Source organism: Heterocephalus glaber, unplaced genomic scaffold, assembly GCF_053883595.1.
Source record: "Heterocephalus glaber isolate CG9 unplaced genomic scaffold, H.glaber_assembly_v1.0 deba00001606, whole genome shotgun sequence".
Lineage (NCBI taxonomy): Eukaryota > Metazoa > Chordata > Mammalia > Rodentia > Bathyergidae > Heterocephalus > Heterocephalus glaber.
This window is the reverse complement of record NW_028258377.1, coordinates 18286534-18305462: the sequence shown is the minus strand read 5'-3', so window position 1 is coordinate 18305462 and position 18929 is coordinate 18286534. Positions and strand designations below refer to the sequence as shown.

The window sequence follows — 18929 nt, the reverse complement described above, 5'->3', positions numbered from 1 at the left end:
GGCAGGAGAGGAATTAGCAGCGGAAACTCCAGGTTCGGTTCAAGAAAGATGACACAGAGCCTGTCGGGCCCGCGCACTCTTGGCAAAGTTTCAGTGCGACGAGAGGCGCCGGGCGCTCCATGGCTGCGCCGTAACGGGGACCCAGCCGCCTCCCCGCCCAGCCCAGCCCAGCCCTTCTGCCCGCCCAGGATGGAGGCGCCCGCCAGCGCGCAGACCCCGCACCCCCACGAGCCCATCAGTTTCGGCATCGACCAGATCCTCAACAGTCCGGACCAGGACAGCGCACCCGCCCCGCGGGGGCCCGACGGCGCCAGCTACCTGGGAGGGCCCCCGGGGGGCCGTCCGGGCGCCACATACCCGTCTCTGCCCGCCTCCTTTGCCGGGCTCGGCGCGCCCTTCGAGGACGCGGGATCTTACAGTGTCAACCTGAGCCTAGCTCCCGCCGGTGTGATCCGGGTGCCGGCGCACAGGCCACTGCCCGGGGCTGTGCCACCGCCTCTGCCAAGCGCGCTGCCCGCCATGCCCTCCGTGCCCACGGTCTCCAGCCTGGGCGGCCTCAATTTCCCCTGGATGGAGAGCAGCCGCCGCTTTGTGAAAGACCGCTTCACAGGTGAGCAGAGCAAGCGAGTAGGCGCCAGGCCTCGGCCCTCCCGGGGCCAGAGGCGCCGCGCCCTATGCGCTCCACTCCCGGAAACGAATCCAGAGGCCTGAGCATGATGGAGGCCTCTGCGCCCAAGCCGCCGGGTAGCCTTGGAGGGAAGGGTAATCGGAGAGTTGGGGGAAAATAAACCCGCGCCCTGGGAAGGAGGAAGGGGGAGGGGGCGTCTCCCGACCCGTTAGGTGCCGCTGGGGACGCACGGAAAGAGAGAAATAACGGAGCACTCGGGGTCCCACGGGGCTCCACAGAGTCCACATGAGGCCTGAAAGGTAGCGGAGCTGGTCTGGGCTTCAGGGGACCTCCTGTGTCTCTGCAGCGGCCGCCGCGCTCACGCCCTTCACCGTGACCCGGCGCATCGGCCACCCCTACCAGAACCGGACGCCGCCCAAGCGTAAGAAGCCGCGCACGTCCTTTTCCCGGGTGCAGATCTGCGAGCTGGAAAAGCGCTTCCACCGCCAGAAGTACCTGGCTTCAGCCGAGAGGGCGGCGCTCGCCAAGTCCCTCAAAATGACGGACGCGCAGGTCAAGACCTGGTTCCAAAACCGGAGGACCAAGTGGCGGTGAGAGAGGCCCGGCCGGGTCCACCTTGCACCTGCCAGGGCCGTGCCAAAGCCTAGCTCTCCCCGCTTGCCAGCGCTTCCCTCTATTTGTTCCCCCAAGGGCTTCTCCTCCCCCTCCTTCACAGGTTTTATCTCCTCCCTTCCTTCTTGCCGACCTGATGTTTTCTGTCCATCTCTCCCACACCTAGGCTTCCCTTCCATCACCAACCCTATGTCTTTTGAGCCCCTCCAACTCTCTGTGTGTTTTGTTCCACCTCTCGGACTCCTTCGGGTTCTTCTCACCTTCCCTATCACGCAAACACACATACACAAACACACGCCCCTCCCACACTCCTGCCTCCCCCATTCCAGCCTAAACTCTCAGATTTCCGAGTATCCGCGAGGGCTGGAAGTCCCCCACCAGCTCTGTTTTTATTGATCTGTTTCAATCCAACCCGTAAACGGCGAAATAAATGATCGCGTCCTGGAAAAGCGTTCAAGACAGGGCCTGTGAAAACTGGACTAGACAGACCCCGTCCAGGCACGCGGAGCTGGCAGTGCACATCCAGCCCGGCCCTCCGCTGACCCCAGTGACCCTGCTGTCCACAGAGCCCAGAGTCAGTTACACCAATGCCCAGCGTTTGCTACTTTAAGAAAGAAACAATATTGTTGGCAAAGCCACAATATCCGGGCGTGCAGGTGGGCAGCGGGCAGAGTTCCCTCCTGGCGCCCCCGGGGTGCACAACAATAACAAACGCTCCCAGCCCAGTCTCCCGACTGGAGGGCCCCGGGCGTAAATCGCGCGCAGGGAGGCAGACAGGTTCAGCGCCTGGAGCCCTAGTCTGGCCTCTGCTCCCCCCCCGGGGGGGGGCACTGGGGCCCCGCCGGTGGTCCTGCAGCGTCCGGTGCCTGACAGTGCTGTTCTTTCCCCCACCCACCCCCGCCCCGTGCAGGCGGCAGACGGCGGAGGAGCGGGAGGCGGAGCGGCAGCAGGCGAGCCGGCTCATGCTGCAGCTGCAACACGACGCCTTCCAAAAGAGCCTCAACGACTCCATCCAGCCCGATCCACTCTGTCTGCACAACTCGTCGCTTTTTGCTCTGCAGAATCTACAGCCCTGGGAAGAGGATAGTTCTAAGGTTCCAGCCGTCACCTCGCTGGTGTGAGCCACCAGCGCGCACTGTCGCCATGGATCGCCGCCCCCACCTGGCGGGGCGTCCCGAACCCCCAGCCGGGCTGGGGGAGAACTGGGGCCGAGAGGGGAAGGGACCGCCAAGTTCTAGTAGGCCCTGGGGTGCGGCTGCACACGGCCAGCCACAGAGTGGGGCTGGGCCCGGGCTCCGCGCGGCTGCACAATCCGAGCCCCCGCCCTGCGCCCCGTCCCGCCCCAGGCCCGAGCCTGACAAAGAAAGCGCCTTACGTTTCTCCGCCTCCCGCCCGCACCCCCCGGGCTGGGCGCCTGTATTATACTTTGTACTTTTGCCCAAACGTGTAAATAATAAAAGTTTTGGCTTTTTTCTTTAGACACCGGCGACCTGCTTCCCCTGCGGGGGCCGCCGGAGGAGGGGCAGCCGACCCAGCGGTTGGGGGAAGCGCCTGGGGCCGGGGACACCTTGCGTTTAGGCTGGGTTCACTCCTCTCCTTTTCCGTTCCTTTTATTTAAGTCGTTTTATTTAATAAAAAGTTAGCTATTTCACTTAACGCCGCTTTTATTTCGTTTTCGTTCCAATAATGCTTGGCGACTCCCGGCCTCGCGCCCCACCCCTGCGGCTGGAGCAGGCGAGCGACCGTGAGCGGGCGCGCGTCCGCTTTTCCAAGTTCGTCAGCGTCCGCTTCAGCTCGCACCCGGCCCGGGGCCCCGCGGAGGACGCGCGGTGCAGGTCAGTTCGTGCCGGGTGCCCGCCGGATGGGGCGTGGACGTGGGAATGGCTCCATAGGACCTAAGGCCCAAGAGCAGCCAGAGAGCCTGGCAGGGAAGGCCGGACCGGGGCCCGGGGATGGAGGGTGGGGCGTAGGCAGTTGCAAGGTCAAATTCACCGGGTGGGTGGGTGACAGAGCAGCATCGTGCTTCTTAGAGCGCAAGAGGAAATGCTGAGACCTCTCACACCCCGAAACCCGCTTTCGGCTCTTTCCTTCGGGGCCTCCTAACGGTCCGAGGCCAGACTCAGGGACTTGGATCTTGGGGATCTGGCCACAGTGTGAGCGCTGAGTCAGCACACATCCCGGGTGGCCATGTTCTGGGGACCAAATGCAGCCCCCAACCCAGGTTCCCTGGTCGCTCTTAGGTTTGCTCCAGACCGCAGGTGGAGAGTGACGTCATGTGACGTCACTGCAGCCTTCACAGCGTCACTGGACAGGAGGGGCCTGGTGCCCGGAACGTCCAGAACCCCAAGTCCGAGAGTGGCAGCGGCGTGGTCGCGTTCTCCCCAGTTTAACGTGGCCCCAAAGTTGGAAGTTTCGGGATTGCGTGATCGTGTTCAGATGGCCCCTTTCAACTATAAGCCTTTAAGTGTCCCTAAAATTTTTTCTCTTGCCCCTCTTTTGTCCTTTTATCTTTCTTTGGTCCTTTAAAAAAATTTCTTATTTTGTGCCCTCTCTTTCTACATATTCCCTATTTTCTTCGTTTGTAACTGTTGGTCTCTGCATTGCTGTATCTCTTTATTTGTTCTTTTATATTTCTCTGTATAGCTCGTTTCCTGCTGCTTTTAACTTCTCCGTGTCTTTGTCATATCCTCTCTTCGACCCTGCCTATCCCCATCTCTGACTCTTGTCCTCTTTTTCTTTTCCTTCCCGTCTCCCAGATTCTCTTTGCCTCTATTTCTCTGTCTCTTTTTCCTTCTCTCTCACTTTCCCTCCTCCAGGCCGCTCCGGGTACCTCCCTGAGTTAAACACTTTGGGGCGGCGTCCCGGAGGCCCGGAGCTGCGCCACCGGCCTGCACCCGCTGACCGCTCAGGGCCGTGCGCTACCCTGAGGCCTCGGCCCTTTGAGCCTTCGTTACACGCGGACTTTGCGATTGTCTGCGCGGCCCGGGCTGGAGGAAGCGGAGGGCGGCTAAGAATGTATGCCAGCTCCCAGCGCTCCGGCCCCCACCTCCAACTCCAAGCCCTAGTCTGGAATCACAGCCTGGGGGCTTAACACCCAGGGAGGGCTGGGGGAGTTAAGCTTCGGGTCTCTTTTGTGTTTTCCCCAAATTTAAAAAAAAAAATTTTTTTCTGCGAAAAAAACCCGATGAACGTCGTCATCGGGATGAGAAAAAATTGGCCCCTTGGCTGGGAACAGGAGGGACCGTTTTTGCCTTTGCCTTCCTCGAGGCCTTGGCATCGCTTTCCTGTAGGTTTTGTTCAGTTGCTCCATAATGCGGCCGACAGTTTTTGTAAATTATTTATGTTGGTTTTCCAGGACGATCCTCCATTCCTGGGCCTTTTGGGGGGTACACACACACACACACACACACACACACACACACACAAACACACGCTCGCGCGGCGTGTGCCTTTTTCTTTCAGGCGCCTCGCTTTGCACAAAGTGGCCCTGGCTGAGCGGGCGCCGGCAGTCGGCTTCCAGCCTGGCTGGGGACCGATCTGTGCCCAGCGGCCCTACGGGGCGCCTGGGTTGCCTCACCCGCAGCCTTGAGGCATTCGTGCCTTCCAGCCATTCGCGGTCCCGGAGTGCTTTGCCCCAAACGAGCCTCGCCAAGCCAGAGGCAGAATAGGGCGTTTTTCGTGTTAGGGGGCTGAGTCCACTCTTGTGCGGCCGTGTCGCGACCATCTGTGGCCCAAGGTCACCCAGAGCAACGTGGGTGCCCCGCAGGGGGTGGGTGTAGCGCCTTAGCGCCTCCTTTCGACGTGCAAAGCTGCGAAGCCGTCCTGACGGCCAGGCTTGTGCGCGACTCGGGTCCAAGGGAACCCTGTTAAGGGACGCTGCGCCTAATTCGCACCCGCGGAGGGCTGTGGTGTGGCGGAGTCAGGGAGTATCAGGATCCACACGGGACAGGCGACCTGGAAGCTGAGTTTAAGGAAAACGGACTCTGGAGCTGCCTGAGAAAGCTCGGCGTGGGCGCCTCCTTGGCGACGCTCTCCCAGGCTCCGGAGGCCAGCGAGTGGGTGTGGGCGCCCGGGCCCGCACGGAGGGGACTGAACACGAGAAGCCGCAGGCCTCTGGGCAGACGCGAGGCGTCATCGCTGACATGGCCTCCCTCAGTCTGGGTGCCGGCGTCTCTAAAGCTGTGTCCATATTATGAATTCAGGACAAGGAGCCCCGCTACCCGAACCGACTGGTCGCGCGTGTTCTCCCAACGCCCTGATTTCGGGGCTGCGTCCCGGTCCTTACCGGCAAGCAGGAAGGCCCGGCTCGAAGGCGAGTGCCGTGGTATGGGCATTCAGGCGGCCCGGGAGTTGCACTAAGCTCTGCTCTGCTCTCCGCAGCAGGTGAAGTCTGAGATTGGGGGAAGCAAGGGAGATCAGGCCTGATCAGAGCCCTTGAGAAAGAGGGCAGAAAACTCTGGGGCCAGCTTGTTTTTCCCAAGTGAAACTGGTTCCCCTTCTGAAGCTTCTTGTTTGGCCAGACGCTTTGGTCACAGTGTGATTTACAGGACTTGCGTACCTCGGAGGTTTGGATGCCCTCTCCCAGTTGCAGAGAAAACACTAAGCCTCAGAGAAGTTCAAAAATTAGTCCTGGGTCGCACAATGGCGGCAGCCCGGACGTTCTTGCCTCCCCCAAACAATCGTTCTGTCCTGTGCTTGGTGGGGTGAGGAGTGGAGAGGTGCAGAGGATCTTGGCATAGTGAGAGGTAGGAGGGTGGTCTCGGAGACTCTGCTGCCACAAGGTCCCCTGCTCTTAGTGGGGTAGCAGGGGCTGCGAGCTCAGGCCTGGGCTGTGGATTTGGTCTGCGGTTCCAAGGGCACCCACTGCCTCTTGCCTCCCAGGCTTGTGCGGGGGTCCACGTTTGCCATCCCTGAAGTGGGGAGCCGGCCAAGGCCACCTCAAGCTTAGCGGTGAGACCCAGTAGCCCCACTGCTTGGCTGGGCTGGACAGCTTCAGAAAGGGTGGCAGAGCTGGGGTGCGAGGCGCTTCTCCCGGTCTTTGGTAGAAAGACCTGGCCAGGCTGCCAGGCTGCCAAAAGGCACACCCGCCAAGCACTCCTGGATAGGGTCTGCAAAATGCAGCCTCTAACTTCAGGCAGAGTCCACTGGGCAGGGCAGGGACCTAATTTCAATCACAATAAAAGTTCCTGAAAATCTTGGCCAAAATCTTAATCTGGCCCTCAGCGCAACTAAATCCCAAGTGGACTGAGGCCAGAGAGCCACAGGCAGGGTATAGATGCCCGCACTGTGGAATGGAGAAGGTTCCTCAACACTGATGGCCGTTTTCCTAGAGTGAAATCCATCCCCCTCCTCCCCAGTTTCCAAACCTCCACTCTGTCCTGAGCATCTCTCCTCAGCAACACCCAAACCCAGGACTTTGCTGCTTTGGTTCAGACTCTGGCAGATTCCTCCAGGAATTGTCATAGTGATCTCTTGCTACCCAGCCAGCTGGTGACAGAGTTTACTTAGTGCTGTTCTCTTTCTGTGTGGCCCTGAGTGAGTGGCTTCTACTCTCTGTGCCTTGGTTTCTGAAACTGTTAAAGAGTCATTAAAGACTCTTTGAGGGAAAGTAACAAAGAAAAACCATGGTGTATTTACAGCTGATTATCAATTTGTCATAAAAATATAAGCATTTCAAATATATCTCCAGATAAAAATCTAAGTAAATGCCTACTAATGAAGGGGGGTTAATAAGAAATAGTATGTTTGTGTACTTCACTGCCATCCTTCCCCTCCCTGCTGCTGCTATAGACAGCGCACAATCAGCTCCTCCCCTGGCTCTGCCTTGGTCTGCTGAGGCTGGCCGGTACCCTATTACCTTGAGGTCAGAGGTTATTTCTGCCCCCGACTCCAGTTCACAGCCATGGCCAGTTACTGAGTTAGTTATTCATCCCCCTTTGGTATGCTCCCAACTGGTGTGACAAGGAGGGCAGATGGGAAAAGGAAAACCATATTTGAACAGAATATTTGAGCTGAGTTTTTTGTTGCGTTTGGTTTTGTCCGTCATCCGCTTGAATCCCCAGGACAGTTTTAGGTTCCCATCCTACAAACAGAGAACAGCGAGAAGCAGACTGGCAGGTTGGGGAGGAGAGTCACCCAGGCTCCTGAACTGGCTCCCACCTGGCCACCCAGAGGGCTGGCTGCCGGGCCTGGTCTGAACACAGGTCTCAGACAGGAAGGGCTCCATCCCCCGCGGGTTCTTTAGAGGGGTTTGTGCTGACCCACACTCCCGATTTTAAGAAGCCAAATCTTCAAGTGGAGCGAGAGTCTTAGATTGGCTTTAAAAGCTGGTTTTGGCATCAAGCTCTACTGATCGATAGATTCATCCAGGAGTCGCTGATACCCTTTAGTGCCTGGAATCTGGGTCAGCAGCATGCCCCTTGTCTCCGCCCCCCCATTCAGGAAAAAACCCCTCCTGGCCCGTCAGGGGAGAGGCCAGCAGGAAGGATGCAGGGCATTCTAGGTAAAGACATATGGGGGCGGGCGGGGAAAGTAGCCCTGACTGGCCCTACTGGGCAGGAGTCCCTGGGTCTGGAGAAGGTGGAGAAGGTGAAGTTGCTCAGCCAAGCAACCAGTATGCTAAACAGCCGCGTGTTCGCATCTGCTGTTTGGGCCGCCACAGCTGTGGCACTTTTGTTCTTAGGACCTAGTGAGACTAAAGGAGATGGGGGTGGGGAGAGCAGAAGGGAAACCCCACTCGGGGAAGACACTGCTGGGAGACGCCCCGGCAGCGTTGGACTTTATTAATACCTCCAGTTTCAAGTTCATTTGCTGGAGGCTGCGGCTGGGGCCCCTCAGAGTGGCAATGGCACGAGCGCCCAGCCCTCAGCTCTGAGAGGCCCCGGCGGCAGCCACTGCTACCCTCCCACAGAGGATCCCCAGTGCCAGCTTGGGGTGCCCAGCAGCCACGGTATGTCAAGGGCATCTGCACAGTTTCATGGGAACCTCACCTCACAACGCTTGGAGAGAGGTGCTACTGTCATCTCCATTTTGCGGACCAGGAAACGGGTTCAGAGGAGAGACAGTGACCTCCCCAAGCCCCTCTGGTGCTAGAACTTTTTAAAGCTTTTATCCACTGAGGCATTTCGAACCTCCTTGTTGTTAAAGCCACCATCTTCATGTGACTGCCATAGGGAATTCTGACCGGTTTGAATAGTCTCGTCCTTAAACAGCGTCAGATATAAACCAGAAAGTCCTGGTTTGCTTTGAAACGTTATTACGGGTGATTGTTGCTGCTGCCTCTGTCCAGCTCAGTTAGTTCTCTTTGGAGCCTCCTGAAGGCGGCGGAAGTGGCAGCTCCTGGCATTTACCTCAGAGGTTCCCCGGCCTCTGCTGCCCAGCTGGAAACAGGCTCTGTGAAGCCCTGTGGGTGGTAAAGTGACAGGGTCTGACCCTGGGCTGCTGGACTACAAAGACTTCCTGTCCTGTGGAAGGAAGATGGGTCTTAAACGGGTTTTGAGTAAGGTACCAAAATGCCCACAACCTGTGTGGAGCTTTTTATAGGCTGGGTTAAAATCCCAGCTTCTCTATTCGAGTGGACAAATCAGTTTACCTCCCTGACCCCCGGCACCCTCGTCTGCATTCTGTCAGGGTACACTTACTATTGTCATTAGCGGTAGCTGAATTCTCACAATGTAAATATTGTTCTTGTTTTCCTCATAGAGAATGGAAAACAAACCTAGCAACTCAAGTAATGAGTAAATTGCTCACAGCTAGACATATGTAGTGGGGCTGGAATGCAAACCTCGTTTTGTCCAGTTTAGAACCATGATTTACCTCACCCTGCACAGTGTCTTCCCGAAAAAGGACCTTCCAGACAGGGTTGTTGATTGATTATTGAAAGTCCAGATTATTCTAAGTAAGAGTAACCAGGCACTCTGATCGTTCTGTGACTTCGGTTTCTTTGTGATGTTTGGTACACTGTTGGTGCTCAATACATGTTTATTAAATAATAATGGTAATATTAAGTAGCATTTATAGAATACCTTCTGTGGACCAGGCAGTGGACTAAGTATTTTATACTTTTAGCCCTTAGAGCAAACTTCAGAAGTCAATAGACACAAATATTCCATTTTGAAAATGAGAGGTGTGAGGTTTGGGAATTTTAGATGACTTACTGAGGTTGTGTAGGGAATAGATTGGAATCTAGTGTTCTGACTCTGGAGAGAGAAGAAACCTTATATATGCTGTTCACCTACTATGCACCAAGTACTATACTTAGGACCTCCCGCCCTCCTCAGCACAATCTTATAAAACAGTTTTGCAACCCTAGGGCCAGGGATTTAGCTCAGTGGTTCTGCTGCCCGTCTTGCAACCCTATTTTGCAGATGACAAGACTAAAGCTGAGCAACTTTACAATGCACTTGCCCAAGGTCTTGCAGCTGTCTGAATACAATAGTTCTCTAGCCCAAGATGCTTCAATCTGCTTCAAAGGTTGCCCTTGAACTCTGCAACCAAAGCCTGGTCCTCTATGGAGAGGGGGCAGGTGTAGTTATGGGGCAGATTGTTCTCACACAAGGTATACCTTCTCCCATGAGGAGGAGGAGGAAGCCAGGCAAACCTGATATGTCTTGGACTCTCTTTGAGGTAAGGAATATCTTTTTTTTTTTTGGTACTGGGGATCGAACTCAGGACCTTGCGCTTGTGAGAAGGCGCCGGAGCCACTGAGCTAAATCCCCAGCCCAGGAATATCTTTGATATTTAGTGAGCAGGCAAAGTGTCTGGAGGCAAGAGGAACACATGGGCACAGGGCTCGGAGGCCAGCTCTGTGCTCCCCCGTGAGCATACAGCAAAGATGCTTTGCTGGGAGCTTCTCCGCCTCCCCTCCCCTCTCCTCCTGTTTGCTCCCCTCCTCTCCTCCGCCACCTCCTCATCGCACTTTTGCATCTGTTCCCATCAACCTCCAGAAGGAGCTGCCTTTCACAAAATGCCAGGCCTTTTACACAAGTCATGTTCAAAAGCAGAGGAAGGATGTCTGTGTTACTCAGGTGCATCTAAGATTTGAGAGCAAGTAAGGTGGATTGTTGTCTAGGTCCTCAAACTCAGGTGGAAAAGCAAGAGACTTTAAACCTGGAGTTATTATACCCTGAAGAGCAGGGTCTGGGCTGATGCCTTGGACTTGTTCCTTCTGCATACATCAACTTGGCCATGCACTATTCCGAACAACAAGCTTCTCCCGCAGTCCCCTAATGCTCAGCACAGCACAGTGCACTTAGTAGGTAGCTCATGGAGTCCTGGCAACTGTCTCACCCAGTGTGAGATCCACAGCCACTGGTGCTTGCTCAGTAGAGGTTGGGGTCTGAGCCTTCCCTGCAGGAAGGTTGTTTGTGCACCCGGAAGAGAAAGTTGAACCTGTACAGTATGTAGTTTAAAAGCAGTTTGTCAATGGCTACAATTTACAGAAATATATTCCTGTTGCAGCACCTCCCAGTCGCTGGGATTTATGGCTTCATCTACCAGATTTGAAAGAACACCCGCATGCTTTAGCAAATGGGAAAATGTATGAACAATTTGTTGGCTTTTTTTTTTTTATCAAGTTTCCCCAAATATGTAAACTCTAAGAGCGCCTTATTCTTTTTAAATGATCATTCATTTGTCTCCAGACTCTATCTTTTGGCACAATTTATTATTCTCTATTTCAAAAAACTTAAATGCATTTTGCATATTAGCACGTAACTCTTGTTCCTGTCTCCTCAGTTGTGGAAAGGGCTGGATTGCTTTTATAAAGAAAAAAATGGCTAATAAAATTGGCCTCAGCACCATTGCTCTGCAATTCTTATGAACAGTAAAGTGGTACTTACCGTCATTGATGTTAAAAGCTATTTCTAAATTATGGTGCCATTTATTATCTCTAGTGTCCAAAGTAAGTTTAAATGATGCTTATAATTCATGTTTTACCAAATTTCCTTTTCCCCCCGAGGATACCTCTGATTAACTTATGCACATTAAAGCGCTTTTTAAATTCTTCTTTTATTGCCATTATGCTCTGAAAATCTCAGCGATTCTCAAAAATGGGTAATAAACTTGAGATAAAATGCTGCAGTTTTAGATCAATGCTGACATATCACTGTGGTGATTTCTACAGAGCTAAAGTGATAATGCTTCATATTTACGGAATATATACTAGGTTATTACTACAGTATTACCATTTTGTTCTAAGATGAAATGAGTAATTTACCAATTTATTAAACAGTTACATTTAAGTATTGCTTAGGACATTACCACCCCAATCTGTTTACTTAGCTTGAAGAGTTACCATTAAGATACCCTGTTTATTTAGGTAAAATTTGTAATCATCATGCCTTCCATTAACCAACTTATTTTTCTGCAAGGCTAATTGTCTGGAAATGGGTTTCTTCTTATTTACTGTGCTACATTCTGCTTAGCTGGCTGAAACGTCACCCCAGCGAGAAGTGCTAGGGAAATTAATAATACATACAGAGAACAGTTTTAATTAGTATAATACCAAATGTTAATAAAAGATTTATGACACTGGTAGAAAGTTCTAAGGGAAGACATCTTAACGGCTCCGGGCTCAATTTGTCAAGAGAGTACAATGGTGGCTGCAGCCATTCGTGGGAGGCCAGACCTGGGTAATGTGCTCCGGGGAACACAGGCTAGAGATGGGGAGTTCTGCCTTTAAAAGAAGTTCCCTCAGAGCTGGACATGCTAGAGGAGGGGAATTTGAGGCATGGATGCAAAAGGCTTATGTTAACTGGTTTTCTGCAAAGCAGGTGGGGAACAACACAGGCCAGCCCCAGGCCCTTCCCAGACATTTCTTGGATCAGCCGTGATCTTTTATTATTCGAATTGGGAACGTGACTTTGAGGAAGAAGCTGGGCTGCTGTTAGTTCTAAAGCCATGGGGAAAATGAGCCACGGGCACTGGGAAGACGAAGAATGATACTCATTGAGTATCTATTGTGTGTCATTTGTGTACACACACCTTTTCATTTTCACAGTGTGGTGCTCATTTGGGGTTAAGGGAGAGAAGTCTGGGAGGGTAAGGCCCTTGTCTGAGGCTAGACAGCCCCGGAGAGGAGAGGATTTGAACCCAGGTGTGTGAAAAGCTCAGGGTACAGTGACTCCTGCACAGCAGTACTGACATGGGGAGCCATCGAGCCTGCTGTGCATCTGCAGGTTTTGTCCACTTGATGCCCACCAAGCAGGTGCTCAGATTCAGGCAGGGGCACTTATATCAGCAATTGGATGCTTCTGTTTTCATCTGGCAAGTTTTGTGCACTCCTATCCTTCTAGTGTCTGGTTTGCCCAAAGGGGCAAAATTCTCCCTTTATGTCTTTATCTTCCCTACCTTGACATGAATTGACATTTCTTTTTTTTTTTTTTGGTACCAGGGATCGAACTCGGGTCCTTGCGCTCGTGCAGCAGGTGGCAAAACCACTAAGCTAAATCCCCAGCCCTAATTGACATTTCTTACCTTCTTTAGATCCTCAGTGCCTGGCACATAGTAGGCATTTAAAAAAAAAAAAAAGATTTAGAGGACCAAAGAGAAAAAAGGAAGTGAAAGGGAAAATTGAATACAGCTTCACTTTACAGTGTTAACAGGAGAAATACTGACCCTGGATAAATGTATTGTATTGTATTGCAGAAAATCACCCGCATCCCTGCCACCAAGCCTATGCAGCACTAGCTGAAGTATAAGGGGTTATTATTGTTGCCATTTTTCCAGCCCCCAAGGGCCAGGTCTTAGGAGCAGCGGGAATCCTTTGTACAGTGAGCTGATTCTTTTTTAGCACATGCAATAAAAACTGACCAAACCAGTTACTTTCCTAACATTCTCTCCAATTCAAGAAACCCCATATCATGAGGCACTTGAGGGCTGATGGCTCTTTTATCCTACCCTTGATTAAAAGAGAGAAAAAAACAACAACAAAAGTTCTTGGATGGAAGTTTTCCAGTGTATGTGGCAAAACAGCCTGGGCCACTAATAGAAAATGAAACACCCTGCTCCTCAGGACTCCTCCTTTCGAGGAGAAGAGTTAGCCCATCAATGGGCAAATAAACACAAAGGAGTATTATTCAGCCCTAAAAATGAATGAAATCCTGCTACATGCTACAACATGGATGAACCTTGAAACCATGATGGTACAAGAAAGCAGTCACGAAAGGCCACAGATGGTTCCATTATATGAAATGTCCAGGTAAATCCATGGAGGCAGAAAGGAGACTAGTGTACCAGAAGACAGGAGAAGGAAGGAAATTAGGAGTAATTACTTAATGAGTACAGGGTATTTTCTGGTGCAGAGAAAAAGTTTTGAAACTAGGTAGAAGAGTGGTTGCATAACATTGTAAATATACCAAATACCTTTTAAATAGTTAATTATATGTGGTGTGAATGTCACCTCATTTTTAAAAAGACATTTTAGGAACACTAGCCTAACATGTAGTCTAAAGCTATCCATTTGGCCATTATCAATGGCCATAAGAGTGAAAAACAGGAAATAACCATATGTCCATCATTTAGAGATTAGTCACATAAAATCAATCATACTATGGCAGCCATCAAAAATAATGGGAAAATGGATAGATACCGACACAGAAAGATGTCCTCAATGCATTATAAAATGAAACAATTTAGTTGCAAATAATGTATATATTATACCTAATTAAAACACACACGCGCACGCACACACACACACACACACACACAGGGATACCTTACATAACAGAAGACAGATGTCTGCAAAGATAGACACCAAACTAATGATTTCCTCAGACCACATCTGAGGAGAGAAAGCTGGCATGGGAGGAGACTTTCAGAAAAAAACAGAGACCCATTATTGTGCTATCCCAACTTTTCTTCAGTTCATATGGTTCCTGAGTTTTTTGTTGTTGTTTTATTGTTTTAGAGATGGAAACCAGAGCATCACACATGGTAGGCAAGCACTCTACCACTGAGCTACACACCAAACCTCTATTGTTGTTTTAAATATGTAGGACACCATTTTTTTTAACACCAGAAACCCCTATAAGACATCAACAGCTAAAACTCTCAACTAAGCAGGGCCTTACTTCCTCTCATGTTTCTTCTGATACTCCTCACTGGGCCATTTTCCTATAATTTTCAGGATCCAGAATGGAGACACTGAACATAAAACGTTTATGAGACAAAATGGCTGTGTTACATGCACAAAGCACAAGGGGAAGACTTAGCTAAGCAACGGTAGACCACAAGTGCCCAGGGAAACCTTTTTATCTCATTTATTGGGTTGCTTCAGCAGGTATTTTTACCCTGAATGATTTGGATAATTATCTCAGTCTTTCACTTTGTTTTGACTAGCTCTGCAGCCTGATTTGAGTATCAGTTACTTCAACTAAATATGCTTTCAAATTCATAATGCCAAGTCGTAAGATTTTCCTCTTCATTTTTCCATGGCTTTTTCTCCACCACAGCCAGCATTTTCATTTCTGCTGTTTTATCCCTTTTCAAAAGATAGCATGCTTAGAATCTGGAAGGATAGAATAACTGAAGGGATGTGGAGATTTTACATGTTTCACCCACGTGTACACACACGTGTGTATGCATGTACTGTGATGGCTCTGTGTCAAATATTTAAAGCAGAAGAGAGAGCTAATTTTTCTCTCTTTTTTTCAGTGTATTATTTTCAATGGGGTCTAAATAATTGATAAGGAGGCCCTTTTCCATAATTAAAATGGATGTCCCTACACGTCAACACCAATAGCTTTTCCAGTAATGAGTGAATTGACCCACGTTAAGTACAGGCTATATTTACTCACCCTAGATGGTCGCAATACAGAGGGGCTCTGGGAGTGGGGAGAGACTGATTTCAGTGAAAGGAGCAGAGTCCTGGGAAATTAGAGAAAAAAAATCCTGCCTGGTGCCAAGAACCATCCTGGACCAGTTGGTAAGCTAGGCACAAAAAGGCAATGCAGGGGAGGAGGTTTCAAGACTAGATGTCATTTAGAATCCAGTTACCTTCTACTGCTGACAATCAAACCTAGGGCCTGGTGCATGCTAGGCAAGCACCCTACCACTGAGCTACTTCTCCAGCCCTTTTCTTCAAAGTGTTGCTATTTTGAGGCAGTATATCATTAAGTTGCCCAGGCAGGCCTCAGATTTGTGATTGTCCTACTGGTAGCTGGGATTATAGGTGTATTCCACCATGCCTGGCTCCTAATGATGACTTCCAGTTGTCCCCTTTCCTCATCAAAATTTGCTATCAAGCTCTTCCCCTGCCAGAAAAAGGGCTGCAGTTGGAACCTTCCCAGATGTATTTAACATCTTACAAATATCAAAATCAGTTTCTTTGCCTTTGGATATAATAAACTCTTCCTCTTCCCTTACCCTTTGGCCCACTTTGTGACCAGTGGCAAAGACTACAATTTAAAAAAAAAAAGCTTATGTTGTAGACTGGGGTGTGGCTCAGGTACAGCACTTGCCTAACATCTGTGAGGCACTGGGTTTAGTTCCCAGCACCATAGAGTCGGGTAGGGGGAGCCCACATTCACTGCAGCACACTTCCCAATAGCCAGGGTGTGGGAGCAACCTAAATTTTCACCAATGGATGAGTGGATAAGGAAAATATGATAGAGTTAAACAATAGAATACTATTCAGTCTTGAAAAAGATGGAAATCCTGTCATTTATGACAAAATGGATGGACCAGAAGGACATTGTGTTAAGTAAAATAAGCCAGGCACAGAAAGACAAATATTGCATGATTTCACTTATATATAAAATCTAAAATGTTGAACTCATGCAAGTAGAGCACAATGGTGGTTACCCGAGGCTGGATATGATATGGACAGGCACTGGTCAAATACTGCAGGTTTAGTTAGACAGGAGGAATAAGTTTTGAAGATCTATTGTGACTATACTTAATAATAATACATTGTGTGTTTCAAAACTGCTAAAGGAGTAGATTTTAAATCCTTTTACCACAAAAAGGATAGATAGGGTAATGGATATCTTAATTAGCTTATTTAATCATTCTTTAATGTATACATAACTAAAACTTCACATTGTAAAGATATACGATTATTGTTTGTCAATTAAAGACAAGAGAAATGAAAAAAAACATATATATGCACACATACACACACCCACACACACCACCTGTCTGGGAGGGCTGCCTGGTAGGAGGTTGGGCAGACAGATCTTTACCAATGCACAGAGACTGGGCTCAGAGGAAAGGAAGAGAGAGACATTTATCTCAGCATTTGGCCAATGTGCAGGTGCTACAAGAATGGGGAGCATGGGAGCCTCAGGGGAGGTTCTGGGGGCACTTGGGGGAATGTGCAGGAGTGATACTGCTGAGCTGCTGGGCGGGTGAAGAAGGCCCACTGGTGGTGGTGGGAGATTCCATGTCTAGAGCTAGGCTAGCCTCTTGTCAGGATGCAGCTCACTGATAGGTTTTGTACCAGAGGTGTGGGGTCAGGGTGTTCAATTCTAGGGAAGTCTTTTTGGTGCCCAAGGGGAGAAGGAACTGGAGATGAGACCAAAACAGGACCAAAGGGCCCAGGCTGTAAAGAAAGGGCTCCCAGAACAGTGACAGGAAGAGCAAGGGCTCCAGAAGCTTCCTGCAGATGGAGGCAGCTCTGCAGTGTGAGTGGGGAGGTGTGGAGGGCCTGAGTGACAGAGACAAAGGGACTGAAGAGAGTGACTTGCACTCTAGCTCTCCATGAATGCTCAAGTCACTCCTAACAGGGAAGCCAAGTGAGAATGAGATCTGGCAATGCCAGTTCAAGTCTCAACTCAGACAACTGGTAGCTCTGTGACATTTGGTAAGTTACCTTCTCTGAAGCTCACCCTTCATCTGTGTAATCTGGCCACATTGATACCAGATGTGCATCTATCTGCCAGCATCTCCCAGCTGCAGAATCAGTAGTGAATGAAGGTGATTACTGTCTAATAGTGTGACCAACTGTCCCACAAATGCATTTACAGAGGGACAAACATAGGTGCACATGACACAGAGCCCTGCTCTGGAAACCTGAGGATGCCGTGGCTCTGGGGAGCTAATCACCGAAGCCCTCTTGAAGGAGAAGACCTTGGAATAGAGGAAAGAGAGAGCCACAGACCAATCTGGATGCATTTCCAAGAAGACTGTTGTCTAAGGGGGAAAAAAGGTGGCAGGGCGTCAGTTCTGGCAGAAACACCCGAGACCACAGATGCACTTGCCCGCCTGCCCCGCTGTTCTCCCTGTCTCAATCCTCTGGCCTCCTTCAGACATCTTGGCTTTGAAACTGCCAGCTGATTCCAGGGAGGCAACAGGCAACCTGGAGAGGATGGACCTCAGGGAAGGGGCTAGAGGACAACTTTGAAAAAGGATCGCCCACTCCTGATAGACCATGTCCGTCTTTAGCTCCTAAAAACAAACAGGGCTAACGCAGATCAAAACTTTAAAGTCTTTTAGAAGCAGACTTACTGAGATGTTAAAGATGCATATCTATTTATTTGGCTTCTTTGAAACTTGTTTACTATCCAGAGATTCCCCAGGAATATGTTGCCTCTCAAAATTACTTAATCTAATACTTTAGTATCTAATACTTTCTTTAAGGAAAAAAATTAAAGGATTTATTGCTCCTACCAAAAAAAAAATGTGCACTGTTGAAGAATTGTAGGAATTGGTCACAGAATGACACTTCCCTGAAGGAGCCTGCAGGCTCTGTAGAGGGGACAAAAAGGGTGTGATTCTGGGCAGCTTATTCATTGAGAGAGCTGTTGGTGAACTGTGTGAAATAAGTGCTTTGAGTTGTAGGAGTCTACAAACAGCAAAACTAGTAAAGGGGGAAATCCTAGTGGCTATACCTCCAAAGGCCTGTGTAATCTATTGCCAGCTTGCAAAATATTGCAAAAGAAATCTAGCAAAGACTCCCGGATTTCCCATGTTGCCAGGCTACTCCTTTCCTCCTGTATCAGGCTCCCTGCTATGGTTTGAAGTGGGCTTATCCCCTCCAAATTTCATGTTGGAGTTTCATCCCCTTTGTAAGGTATTGGGAGGGTGGGGTCCAATTATGGTGTTTAGAAGTGTGGCATTTGGGGGTGGTTAGGGTTAGGTAAGGTCATGGTAGGATCCTGATGGTTTAATAAGAGGAGAGAGACCAGAGAATGCACACATCCATTTCTGTGCTGTGTCTCTGGACACCTGAAGCCGTGCATTGCCTCAGATTCCTGCAGCAAGAAGATTCACCCCCTCAACCTTGGAGGAGACTACAAGCTAAAATAAATCTCTGCTTTATAATTGACCTGGTCTGTGGTACTGTGTCATGTGCAACAGAAAATGAACTAGTACCCTCCCCCAGCCTGAGTGTCCACAACCCCTGGGGCCAGCAGGGGGTTCTATGATTCCTCCATTCATAGAGTGGTGCCAACTGTGTGGACTGTAAAACTGAGCCCCAGTAGCAAGCCAAGCTGGAAGATGTTTACTCTCCTGACTTATGACATCGTTGTCCCTCTGTCAGTGCTGAAGCGGGAGCTACTACCTTAGTGAGCTTTGTGAACCTGTCGTGGGTGACCTTTTCAACTGACAGTTGTGTGGGTTCAGGGAAGTCAGTACCACGGGGGCTGGTCATGGACATGGGCAGGACAACAACAGCTGTGACACTGCACACCTCAGGGCCTATGCCTGGGGGCTGTTCCCCTAGCCATGGGAGCACAAGCTTTCTTGC

At 50.3% G+C, this 18929-nt stretch overlaps 1 protein-coding gene across 1 annotated transcript; it reads left to right on the top strand.

Moving 5' to 3' along the window:
- Tlx3 (T cell leukemia homeobox 3) lies at positions 1-2893 on the top strand. Its single transcript, XM_004836387.3, has 3 exons — positions 1-610; positions 975-1218; positions 2151-2893. The coding sequence occupies exons 1-3, from the start codon at positions 49-51 to the stop codon at positions 2359-2361; spliced, it is 1017 nt and encodes a 338-aa protein (XP_004836444.1). The 5' UTR covers positions 1-48; the 3' UTR covers positions 2362-2893.
- Positions 2894-18929: the final 16036 nt, after the last annotated feature.